Source organism: Tribolium madens, unplaced genomic scaffold (genome assembly GCF_015345945.1).
Source record: "Tribolium madens isolate multiple individuals breed KSU strain unplaced genomic scaffold, Tmad_KSU_1.1 Scaffold_20;HRSCAF=117;Tcas5.2_LG4, whole genome shotgun sequence".
NCBI classification, from domain to species: Eukaryota; Metazoa; Arthropoda; class Insecta; order Coleoptera; family Tenebrionidae; genus Tribolium; species Tribolium madens.
Genome location: NW_025400985.1, coordinates 1272386 through 1285688, shown reverse-complemented (window position 1 = coordinate 1285688; position 13303 = coordinate 1272386). Strand labels below are relative to the sequence as shown.

Here is a 13303-nt window from a genome sequence, read left to right as displayed (position 1 = left end):
TTTTTTAGTTTCATGTTTGAATTTAATTAAATTACCATTTGCAGTTCCTAGAAAAAAATGTTTTCTAATTAATTAACAGAAAATATGGTCAAAAATGTAGTTTTCAGTGTTGTAAAACTTGAAAATTTAATATTTTTTTGTTGCTGAAATAAACTTAGAATTTCTGCAATCATTTTTTTTCAGTTTCATGTTCAAATTTAGTTAAATGAATATTCGCAGTTTTTAGAAAAATTTGCTTCATAATTTATTAACCAAATTTGCTGCGGTTATGATATCTGAAATTTTAACCCTTTTTCTGCTAATGAAATAAACTAAAAATAAAAAAATAATTTTTTAGGTCCTCTGGGTTATTTAAATGGCTTGTCTGAAGCAAAACCAATTTATTTATTCTCGAGAATAAAAGCTTATCCCAACTTTTTTATTACTATATTTTATTTTATTGGAGCATATTTCTTAATATCTTGTGCATATTTTGCGAAAATACGTGCATATACCAGGTGAATAAAAAGTATGGATCCAAACGTTTTTTGCTTAAACTATTTATTTCTTGAAAAAACTAATTGATGAGTGATAAAGTACTATAAAAATGTGATGATTTAACAAGAATAAAATTTTTCGAAATTTCCTTTTGTTTTTGAGTTCTACAAAAAAAATATTTTTTTAAATGGCAGCATACTATAAAATCATTTTTCTTATAAAAGCTATACTCTAAGGATTACAACTATCTTATTAATTTAATTTTTTCAAAAAATTTTTTCACATAAATTGCAGTTTTGACAAAAAAAATCGCATAACTCAAAAACAAAACAAAATTTCGTTCTGAAAATACGATCACGTTTTTTATACTACTTTAATTTATATTAATTATTATTTTCTGGAGGCAAATGATTAAAAATAAAACCGCTTGGTTCCATACTTTATATTCACCCTGTATATGCGCATATTTTACGAATTTTTCGTGCATATAATCTTACTCCTCACCAATGGGAAGGGATGCACGTAGTTTTGCACATGCAACAGCGTCGCCCACCAATATTCCTGGCACGGTTTCTGGACAATATCCAGCATTTCGTGCCACAACGGCCCTGAGCCTAAGTGCTGGACCAGCGTCGAATACCAAAGAACAACGAGGGCCAAGGGCGGTGTTATTCTCATATAACGGTACAGATAAAAAAGCACCCAATTCATCTTCTGCGTTTTTTCCACTTCATGAAAAAAGCCCACACTCACCAGCATTCCACTTATCATGAAAAATGTATCCACGCAAAGAGTTCCTCCGGTAATAGCCGTGCTTCTATAGTACAAAACCCACTTAAAAAAACACATTAATGTGGTGTGTTTCAGGAGTAAAACCCCACATCCATAATTTTCAGACTGTTGACAACTGGAAAGAACATCAACATGAGATATCTGTGCCCAATTACGACGTAACAAGTGCTCAAAACGCGAATTCCATGCACGCAATCCAGGCCGGAATTGGGGCCCTTGGAGAAGACTCGTCTGGAATTCGCATAAGCTGAAAATGTAGTCACGAGTTTATGTTTTGATGCTGAAATCTGAAATTTATCTGGGACTTGCATGGGAATCCCTGAATTACCCTCATCTGACGTGAAATAGAACACATGCAACAGGGATGAAATTGCAACGATGCTGAGAAAACCCAATAAAAAAACGCTGAAAAAAGTCGTTAAACTTGAAAATTACCTGAAAAAATTACATTATGGATAGTTCGGTTGCGTTTAAAGGCTCGTCGTCGAAGATTGTGACGCAGTCTTTGTCACGGAGCGAAATTGTGACGTTTAAGCCTTCAGAAAGGCTGTAAAATAATTTTGAAAAGTGGCTGAAAACGTCTTGGGTTGAGCAAGAGTCGGGGACGCACACTGACCATGCCAGGGCTGCGGAGCTCACGAATTGGTGCACTTTTGAAAATCGCTGAAATTTACAGTAATAGGGGTTTGCCACAACCCATTTCAGATTTCAGAGATTAAAATGTGCGCACTGAAACCGTAATTTAAAGCAGTTTCAGCGTCCACACTATTAACTCAAATGGTATTTCTCAATAATCGCCAACTATGAGAGAGGAAATAGCGAAAATGTTACGTTGTTTCGAACAATTTAAAAAAAATATATTTTCCAATTATAATAAAAGCAAAAAACACATAAGCTTAGGTTTTCTATAATCAATTTTTTCAGTTTGACCTAAAAATGTAGTTTCTTCTGTTGTAAAACTTGTAATTTTAACACTTATTTCGAGCTTTTTTTCATACTGAAAAAACATTTAAAAAATTCTTTTAGGTTTGCTGTAATCAATTTTTTTCAGTTTCAAGATCGAATTTAATTAAATGAATATTTGCAGTTCTTTAAAAAATTGCTTTGTAATTAATTTACTTTTACAAAATATGATCAGAAGTATAGTTTCTTCTGTTGTAAAAGTTGGAATTTCAACACTTTTTTTGCTATTAAAATAAGCTTAAAAGGAACTTTTTTTAATTATCTTAAATAAATATTTGCAGTTTCTAGAAAAAAATTGCTTTGTAATTATTTAACCGAAAATATGATCCAAAAATGTACCATATTTAGTTTCTGTTGTTGTAAAATTTGATATTTTAACTCTTTTTTTGCCACTGAAATAAACTTTAGGTTTTCTGTAATCAATTTTTTTCAGTTTCAAGTTCAAATTTAATTAAGTGAATATTTGTAGTTTTTAGTAAAATTTGCTTTATAATTTATTAGCCCAAAATATGATCCAAAAATTTTGTTTCTGCTGTTGTAAAACTTGGAATGAACACCTTTTTTTCCTATTGAAATAAGCTTTTAAACGATCTTTTTAGGTTATTTGTGATCATTTTTTTTTCAGTTTTAGGTTCGATTTTAATTTACAACATTTCCTAAAAAAAATTGTTTTGTAATTAATTAACCGAAAATATGACCGAAAAATATAATTTCTGCTACTTGGAATATTAACACTTTTTTGTTAATGAAATAAACCTAAATTTCCTATAATCAAGTTTTTTCAGTCTCAGGTTTAAAAAAATTGCTTTGTAATTGTAATTGTAATTAACCGAAAATACATATAATACAAAAATATAGTTCCTGCTGTTATAAAACTTAGAATTTCAATACTTTTTTTGCTGCTGAAATAGGCCTAAAAAGATCATTTAGGTTTTCTGTAATTAATTTTTTTTCAGTTACAAGGTCGAATTTATTTAAATGAATATTTGCAATTCCTATAAAAAATTTGCTTTATAATTAATTAAGAGAAAATAAGATCCAAAAATATAGTTTCTGCTGTTGTAAAATTTGATGTTTTGACACTTTTTTTGTTACTGAAATAAACTTAGGTTTTCTATAATCGATTTTTTTCAGTTGCAAGTTTGTATATAGTGAATATTTGCAGTTTTTAGAAAAAATTGCTTTATAATTTATTAACCCAAAATATGACTTAAAAATATAATTTCTGCGGTTGTAAAATCTGAAATTTTAATCCATTTTTTGCTAATGAAATAAACTTAAATCAAAAAAAATTTACGTCCTTTGTAATTAAGTTTTTTCAGTTTTAGGTTCGCATTTATTAAAACCAATATTTTCAGTTAAAAAAAAATTGCTTTGTAATTACATAATTAACAAAAAATATGAGCCAAAAATTTTGTTTCTGCTGTTTTAAAACTTAGAATATTAACAATTTTTTTCCTATTGAAATAAGCTTTTAAAACGACCTTTTTAGGTTTTCTGTGATCAATTTCTTTTTAATTTTAGGTTCATTTTTAATTCAATGAATATCAGCATTTTCTAAAAAAAATGTTTTGTAATTAATTAACCGAAATTATGACTCAAAAATATAGTTTCTGCTACTTGAAATTAACATTTTTTGTTATTGAAATAAACCTAAATTTCAATTTTTTTCAGTTTCAGGTTTAAAAAAAAATTACAGAAAATATGATCCAAAAATGTAGTTTCTACTGTTCTAATTTGTATAACTTGGAGTTTTAACACTTTTTGCTGCTGAAATAAACCTAAAAAGATTGTTTTTAGTTTTCCTGTAAACAATTTTTTGTTTTGTTTGCAGTTCCTGGAAAATTTTATTTGCTTTGTAATTAATTAAAACATAAACATTAGTATCGAATAAAACATTTTAATGAAAAGCTGCACTTTTCATTATGAAAGCGTGTCAATTATTTTAATTGGCTGAAATTCAGCGATTTATTCTTGAAATCTTACTCTTCTGGAAATGTTCCGAAACTGTAGAATTTTTTGCAAAAGCTCGATATCGGGTTTGACTTTAAGCGAGCAAAATTTGCCCCTAATTGGCCCATGGTTGGTACTCCTGTAAATTTGTATACATTGCTGAAAGGCCCCGAATTCAAACAAGTTCCCCTCCAATATCCCCGCTTGCAATTTCGAAGACGAATCAAACACTAAAACACACAACGCTAATTTTGCATAAAACTTACCTTTATTTACTTTTCAAAGCCCAAGGCTCGAAAGCTCTCAGGCCGACGCTAAGCTCCTTCGAATGCTCCTTACAAAGCTGATTAGATTCTTCTCCTAAAGTATACATCGCCAAAAGCTGGTTCATGAATAAGCCCTGTTTCAGGTTTAATTTCACCGGCTGTCGGATTTTTTCAGGACCGCTACTCTCATTTTTTATTGAGCTTATTGGCGGAGTCACGGAATTTTCAGTACATTTCACAAATGAACATATTGAAAGGAAAATTGGAACGGTTTGGAGCTTCATATTGGAGTAAATTCGAAGCGAGTTCAAACAGTTTTTATAACTTGCAAGTTTTCTCGAAATTATTAGCTGTCAAAGTGTCTGTCGAACGAAATTGAGGCTTCAATTTTTAATTATGGAAACTTCTTTTTCGATAAAACGAAATTTGAATTATTACACAACTACTGAGCTTAATTGGTAATAAATTTGCACCGATTTGTGCGACTCTCGTATAAATTATTCCACAGGGAATGCTAATTGAATTTTTACGACCTAATTAAGGGCGGAAATGAGCCTTTTTTACACACTTTCACACAATTTCTGTTTCAAAACTTGGAAAAATTTGTGCATTTTATTATCTATATTCGACCTTCTAGTGTTAGAAAGAATGCAAAAATGAGAATATTTCAGGAGAAAATGTCTAAACCATGAAAAATTGCTGTAAATTTTTAATAAAAACGATGTTTTTGAAGCATATTTGATCCCTTGCGCCATCTGGTTAAAACTGGCATAAGAAATCTACAGAGTGATCAATAGGAGAAGACCTGTGAGTCGGTATCTGGATCTAGCAGGCCTTACAGTGGCCTTGGTTAAAATTGACGTTTTCTCTAAAACCGCATACAGAAAACTGACTTACCTACTTGTTTTCAAGATCTGGTGATTTTCTTGCTAGTCTAGTGATTATTTTTTTTGCAAAATTGGGTCAAAATCTAGCCGAAAAAACACAAAATGTTTTGACCAGAATCTCAGTTTTTTTGCAAGATTTTGGTAAAACAAAAAATTAAGAAATTAAGTTGAAAATTAAATTATTTTTTTCGCAAGATTTTGTCATATCGACACAAAAACACTAAATGGTTTTTTTATTTGGTGAATTTGGCCTAGCCTGGTGATTATTTTGTTTGTTTCACTCAATTTAACTGGTTTTTGAGCAAAATTGAGCCAATAAACCACATAGTTTGGCCGAAAAGCATGTTTTTCTACCAAAATCTTAGTTTTTGGAGAGATTTTGATAAAATAACCCATAAAAAAACAAAATATTAACTCAAAAAAGGCACTTTTGTTTTTTCTAGAGTTCAAACAGATTTTTAAGAAACTTACTAAATTGTTTTTTTTATATAACTGTAAGGCCTTAACCACTCACTTTATGTAAAAAACTGTTTGAAAGATGAAATCGTTATTTTTATTTGGTAAAAATTTGTCAACTTTTTCAACTGGGATCTGGTGAATTTCTTCCTAGCCTGGTGATAATTTTCTTCTCGATTTAACTGATTTTTTTTTAAAAATGAGTTAAAAATTAGTCGAGAAACCACATAATTTGGCCGAGAAACATTTTTTGTACCAAAATCTCAGTATTTGCGAGATTATGATAAAACAATCCAAAAAATCAACAAATTATATATTTTTGCAGTTTTCTAGAGTTGTTTTTCAGTTAGAACGCAATTATTTCGCAAAACTTTGGCAAAAACACGCCGAAAAATTACAATTTAAGCCAAAAATAATGACATTTTTAGATTTTTTTCGATAGTTTAAGCAGATTTTTAAGCTGAAAACTAACTAAATTGTTTTTTACCTAACTCTTAGGCCGTAACCATTTACTTTATCTAAACAAAACTGTAAACTTTCAAAACTATTTGAAAGTTGAAATTGTTATTATTATTTGGTAAAAATAGTTGTAAATTGAGCAATTTTTTCAAACAATTCGGTTCTGGTAATTTTTTTCTAGTCTGGTAATTATTTTGTTTGTTTCACTCGATTTAACTGATTTTTTGAGGAAAATGGAGTCAAAAATTAGTCGAGAAACCACATAATTTGGCCAAGAAACATTTTTTGTACCAAAATCTCCGTTTTTTGCGAGATTTTGATAAAACAATCCAAAAAATCAACAAATTAAGTCGAAAATTATATAATTTTTCAGATCTCGATGGTTTTAGCACGTCTTTCAGCTAGAAACGCAATTATTTCGCCAAAAACACGCCGAAAAATTACATTTTAAACCGAAAAATGACATTTTTGGGTTTTATCTAAGCATATTTTTAAGCTGAAAACTTTTTTCAAGTCAAAAGTCATTAAATTGTTTTTCCTTACCTAACTCTTACTTCACTTTATGTAAAAAACCGTAAATTTTCGATTCTATTTAAAAGATTTAAATTGTTATTTTTATTTGGTGAAAGTAGGTGTAAATTTGACAACTTTTGCAACTCGGATCTGGTGATTTTTTTGCTAGCCTGGTAATTACTTTGTTTGTTTCACTGAATTTAACTAATTTTAGAGCAAAATGGAGTCAAAAATTAGCTGAGAAACCACATAAATTGGCCGAGAAACATTTTTTGTATCAAAATTTCAGCTTTTTGGGGGATTTTGATAAAACAATCCAAAAAATCAACAAATTATTTATTTTTTTCCGTTTTCTAGCGTTGTTTTTCAGTTAGAACGCAATTATTTCGCAAAACTTTGCTAAAAACACGCCGAAAAATTACAATTGAAGCCAAAAATAATGACATTTTTAGTTTTTTTCGATAGTTTAAGCAGATTTTTAAGCTGAAAACTAACTAAATTGTTTTTACCTAACTCTTAGGCCTTAACCATTTACTTTATCTAAACAAAACTGTAAACTTCAAAACTATTTGAAAGTTGAAATTGTTATTATTTGGTAAAAATAGTTGTAAATTGGGCACTTTTTCAACTCGGATCTGGTAATTTTCTTTCTAGTCTGGTGATTATTTTGTTTGTTTCACTCGATTTAACTGACTTTTTCAGCAAATTGGAGCCAAAAATTAGCCGAGAAACCACACAATTTGCCCAAGAAACATTTTTTGTTCCATAATCTCAGTTTTTTGTGAGATTTTGCTAAAACAATCTAAAAAATCAACAAACTAAGTCGAAAATTAGATAATTTTTTCAGTTCTTGTGCGTCTTAGCACGTCTTTCAGCTAAAAACGCAATTATTTCCCCAAAAACAGACCGAAAAACTACATTTTAGGTCAAAAAATGGCACTTTTGGTCTTTTTCCAAGTTTTAGCAGATTTTTTAACTGGAAACTCTTTTTTTGCGAGATTTTGTCAAACCGAATAAAAAATCACTAAATTGTTTTTTTGCATAACTCAAGCTTTAACCACTCAGTTTATGTAAAAGGAAAGATTTAAATCGTTTTTTTGTAATTTGGCGAAAATGGGTGCAAAGTCAACTTTTTCAATTCGGATTTGGTGAATTTTATTTTTTTAGTCGACAGCACTGTGGGTATTTTGGTGGTGTGAAAAGCACTGCATTATAGTCAATATTTTTATTGTAAATAATTATTTTTCATATTTATATATTTACATATGTCAAAAATATATTAAAACGCTTATTACTTCAAAGCAATAAAAACAATAATACCTAATCGAATAAACTTGTTACAAACAAACTTAACAAACAGAAAAACCTTGAAACTGTCACAATATACAAATTATATTGAGCAAAGGTATTAAACTTGTCCTTTTTATTCCCATTTTTTATATAATAATATACATAGTTTAGCAAAAGGCAAAGGTACTTAAATATCCATCATACAAAAATGTATAATACTATTCTTCACTTCGATTCACCCTTGGATAAAGCTGAAACAAAAAAAATTATAAGAATAGTAGTTAACGCGAGAGGCGACCGCTAGGGGCCGAGGGCATTTTATTCCCTTACCCCAAGAAGATTTCTAGGAACATATCCCTCCTTATCACCTAGTTTCGACCACCACCATTCCCTCTCATTCTCATCCCCTTTCCTCAAAACGGTCAATTGTTGTCCGGCTTTGAAACTCAACTCATCGGCTTGCTGCGCCGTATAGTCGAACACTGCATACACCACCCCTCCTGACAAAATCCCCAGTTTCTCTTGCACACCTTAAAAAAATCGTAAACGAGTTGTAGAAAAAGCCAAGTATGCAACTCACTGTATAAATACTCCGAGCAGCCGTCGAACCCCTCCTCGTCCTCCTCGCACTTCTCCGCGGCTGTTTCATGGTCGCTCAACGTGGTTGCAAAGATGCAAGCCCCATGCTCGACCAGAAACTTCACCATTGCAACATTGTTGCAACTCGCGGCGCAATGCAACGGCGTCCACCCGTCACTATCCTGCGCGTTGACATCACACCCAAACTCCACTAAATACTTAACAATTTCGAAATGCCCCGCACAGATGGCGTTATGCAACGCTGTGATTCCCTCATCGTTGGCAGCACTGGGATTGGTGACTTGCGTGGCCGTCTTCTTCACCAACTCCAACTCCCCTTCAAGACTCGCATCCAGGAGGAGGGCCAAAGGGTCAAAACTCACCCTCCTGGCAAGATTGGACTTCCCCGACTTCAAATTACCCTTCTTGCAACGTCGCACCACCCCGTTTTCGTCCTCCTTCACCTCATCATCATCATCACTCCTCTCTTCGGGTAATTGGAGGGTTTGTTCGGGCCGTTTCGCCACTTTCGTCGTGTTGTTTCGTAATTTTGGCAATTCCCCCAATTGCTGCTTCTTAATAGTGAGTGGTTTTGCTTTGATTGCCATCTCGTTGGGTTTGGGGGCGGAGTCGTCGGGGGGCTCGGTTTGGGGGAGTGGGGGCGGTTCAGGGTCAGTCAGGGTTTGCCGCGGGGGCGGTTTTGGCGGCAATGCCGGCTTGGCCACCTCAGGAGTGCTGGTGGCTTGGGGGGGCGATAGCACCTGGGTTTGGGGCTCCACTGGTTGGACTTTGATCGAGGATGTTTGGTAGATGTTTGAGGGGATGCTCGAGTGGTGGACCGACGTGGGGGCGACGCTACTGATGGGCTTCGGGGGCACGGGACCCTCAATTTGGCGCTTCTGGTTGAGTGGGGTTGCGATGTTCTTGTTAACTAGAGTCAAGGGGGCGCTATGGACTGTCATATGTGTCAAATTTGATATGTGTTCGTTATCTTTACTATCTGTATTGTCTATTTCGTTTCTCACTATTCGATTCGGTAATAAATTAACAGTAAATTTCGTGTTGTATGGCAAAGTTTGATATTTGGGGTCCGATTTTGAGACTGTAAACTCCTTAAGAGTGTCATTTTCGTAGCCCATTTTGTCTTGAGGCTCCTGATTGGGGGTTTGCAAGTCGTCTTTTTTGATATGGTACACGGGGTGATATGTGGGGGTTTCCTTTTGGCCGGTGCGCAAAGGGACGTGGTTGTAGGGCTCCACGGCGGCGATGTTACCCCTCGAAAGGCCATTTGGGGGTTGGTTGGCCGGTTTTCGGGCCTGTTCACCTGTCAATCTAATCAAAAAAAAATTATTTTAAGTTTTTTTGTGATTTTTGGTTCTACTAACCGAACTAGTTGGTGATAGGCCGCTTTATGCGAAGCTGCACTGATCTGATTGGCAAGTTGTTGATTTAGTAAGCGTTTCTTATGTAATCTCTCTTGTAATTCGGAAATTCGCTTGTCGATAGCGCTCATTTCCTCTTGCCGAGCTGTTAGAGCTTCTCGTTGTTGGTTTAGTCTTTGATTTTGTTGCTCATTTAGTTTGTTACGGTACTGGAAAACAACAAGAGGATTAGATAAAAATTGTGATCAATTTCCATTAGCAAAAATGTCTTCAATTTTCTATTATTCTTCGAGAAAATGGACAAATCAACGATTATTTTGTTTTTCCATTTTCTATATTAATTCAAAATTGAGCTTTTCAGTTAAAAACTCCTTGAAAAATGATTGTTGTTATCTCGGGTACTTCAAAACGACAAAACATTCTACATGAACTTTTATATACTATTCCTAAAAATTTCTTAAATTTTTTGGTGATTTTTGAAAGACTGCACTGCACCTTAATGAAAAATGGTCGTATTTAGATTTAAAAAATCCATTTCGAAGCTCCAAGTTTCTAGTTTTGGAAAAAGTTTTCTGAGCGACGGTTATTATGCAATCCTCAGAAATAGCGAGAGAAAAAAAATTCTAATTTTTTTATTCTTTTTTTTTTTGGTCCACTAACTTGGGGAAATTTGTATTAGTTAAATCAATAATACATGGACCGGATAGTTATGTTCTTTGATATTTCAGTTGATAACTGCTGGTTTGAGACAGAAACTAAATTATTTGCAAAGTTTTTGTATAAATTATTTAAGGGTTTTGAGCTAAAAAATTTCGCTGAAAACAGGCCAAAAAGCATTGTTTTAGGTCTAAATCACCACATTTTTAAAACAGAAACTGGCTTATTTTGAAAGATTTTGCTTAAATAGAACAGAAATTCCTCGTCCTAGTTTAGAATTTCACTATTTCAGACATGATTGAGCAATTTTGCTTATTTTTAAGCCAAAAATTCATAAGATTTTGTCAAAACAGATCAGAAAATCGTGCGATTAACCCTCAGAAACCAAAGAAAAGAAAACTTTGCACTCATTGCAAAATAAAGCTTGAAATATGTTATTTTTCTATGTTTCCGTGTATTTAGCGCGTTTTTTGTCAAAACAAGAAAAAAAAATGAAAGCCAATCTGAAATTCGTTATTTTCTCCTATTTCAATGAATTTACAGCGTGTTTCACTGAGAAACACAAAATTCTAAAGATTTTGTCAAAACAAAGAAGAAAAAATGAAAATTACTTCTGTCGTCCGTAATTTTTTATGATTTCGATAGATTTACAATGTTTTTTACTGTGAAACTCCAAATTGATCCAGAAGTTTTGTTAAAACAAGGTAAAAAATTGCTAAATTAAACCTGAAATGTGTTATTTCTGCTTATTTTAATAAATTTAGAGCAATTTCCTCTGAAAAATTACAAAATTCGAAAGATATGTTGTCCAAAATGAGCCTGAAATGTTTTATTTTTATTATTTTAATGAATTTAGAATTTTTGCGATTTTTCAGTTATTTTTTATTATTATTATTAGCTATTTTCGTTTTCCTTTTTTTTATACCTACAAAATATTTTATTACAAATTTGGGTTAAACTCTGATAGACCAAAAATCCAATCAAAAAGATTACCCAAATAACAGAGAATAAATATTTGTTTTGATAAAAATACACCGTGTCTCGGTTTCTTTGTTGTAATTAACAAAAAATAATATTTTTTGTATTTATCTTTTTTAGTACCTATGTATACAGAATTAAAAAATTACTTTAAAAAATCCAGACATTAAAACTGCTACTTTGAGACAGAAACTAAATTATTTTAAAAGATTTTTTATAAATAGCCCCAACAACTTACTTATTTTAAGGCTTTTGAGCTAAAACGCACTTAATTTAAAAAATTTCGCCAAAAACAGGAAAAAATCATCGTTTTAGGTCTGAATCAGCACATTTTCAAAACAGAAACTGGATTATTTCAAAAGATTTTGCTTAAATAGAACAGAAATTCCATGTTCTAGTTTAGAATTTCGCTATTTCAGATATTATTGACCAATTTTGCTTATTTTTAAGCCAAAAATTCAAAAGATTTTGTCAAAACAGATCTAAAAATCGTACGATTAACCCCCAGAAACGCAAAAAACAAACTTCGCACTAATTGCAAAACAAAAAAGAAAAATTGAAAAATTAAACTTTTTTTCCATGTATTTAGCGCGTTTTTTGTCAAAACAAGAAAAAAAAATTAAAGCAAATCTGAAATTTGTTATTTTCTCTTACTTCAATGAATTTACAGCGTGTTTGACTGAGAAACTCACAAAGTTCCAAAGATTTTGCCACAACAAAGAAGAAAAAATGAAAATTCGATAGATTTAGAATGTTTTTTACTGTAAAACTCCAAATTGAAAAGATCCAAAAGTTTTTGTCAAAACAAGGTAGAAAAATTGCAAAATAAAGCCTGAAATGTGTTATTTCTGCTTATTTCAATGAATTTAGAGCATTTTCCTTTGAGAAAATTACAAGATTCGAAATGAATTAAAATGTTCGCAATTTATTAGTTCTTTTATATTATTATTAGTTATTTTCGTTTTCTTTTTTTTTTGATACCTACTTGAAAACAATACAAATTATTAAATTTCAAAATATTTTATTACAAATTTGGATTAAAGAACTCTGATAGACCGAAAAAATTACCCAAATAACAAAAAATAAATATTTGTTAAAAACACACCGTGTCTTGGTTTCTTTTTTTTTCTTTGGGTCACCCTGTATGTATAAAATTTCTGAAAAATTTATTATATTATAATTGATGTATTATAATTATAATTGAGGTTTAATGTCTTTTATCATCGATAACTTAGCAACCAATGACCGCACAGAAAATATAAGAATAGTTTCAAAAATTGGAATAAATTCCCTACAAGTTGTTTTTACAATTAAAAAAAAACTTTTACACTCTCAACATTGATTTAAAAAAAAGAGAAAAAAGTAATTTTTTTGTTGTTTTAATAATAGCTCTATTAATTTTTAAATCGATCCATCAAACTGTTTTCTCGGATCGATTGATCAAGGTTTTACAAAATTTTTGAACATTGTGTAATCGTCATTACACTTTTTTTCGACTTTTCTTACAATTTTGCACGTTAAATCTGAAAAAGTTTTTTTTTTAATATTTGTGAAATTTTGTAAAAAATCAAGAAACAATATTGACTAATTTTTTACACAATTCAGCTTTTGCATACCCCAATTTTCTTATTTCAAATTAATTGCAAATTTT

The 13303-nt window shown here is 31.3% G+C and overlaps 2 protein-coding genes across 7 annotated transcripts in view; both read right to left on the bottom strand.

Annotated features, from left to right (window-relative positions):
* Positions 1-4735, bottom strand: part of LOC123005116 (nose resistant to fluoxetine protein 6-like) — a 7597-nt gene extending 2862 nt beyond the window's left edge. The window contains exons 1-6 of the mRNA XM_044398735.1: positions 4462-4735; positions 4219-4415; positions 1718-1932; positions 1598-1674; positions 1359-1549; positions 982-1311 (exon numbers count right to left, since the gene is read on the bottom strand). Of these exons, the coding sequence (XP_044254670.1) occupies positions 982-1311; positions 1359-1549; positions 1598-1674; positions 1718-1932; positions 4219-4415; positions 4462-4735 (1284 nt within the window). The remainder of the gene's footprint in view (positions 1-981; positions 1312-1358; positions 1550-1597; positions 1675-1717; positions 1933-4218; positions 4416-4461) is intronic.
* Positions 4736-7976: 3241 nt separating this feature from the next.
* Positions 7977-13303, bottom strand: part of LOC123005449 (apoptosis-stimulating of p53 protein 1) — a 220037-nt gene continuing 214710 nt past the window's right edge. For all 6 annotated transcript variants that reach the window (XM_044399209.1, XM_044399212.1, XM_044399214.1 and 3 more), the window contains 4 exons: positions 10021-10226; positions 8637-9967; positions 8387-8586; positions 7977-8307 (listed from right to left, as the gene is read on the bottom strand). In XM_044399209.1, the coding sequence (XP_044255144.1) occupies positions 8275-8307; positions 8387-8586; positions 8637-9967; positions 10021-10226 (1770 nt within the window). In that variant the 3' untranslated portion in view covers positions 7977-8274. The remainder of the gene's footprint in view (positions 8308-8386; positions 8587-8636; positions 9968-10020; positions 10227-13303) is intronic.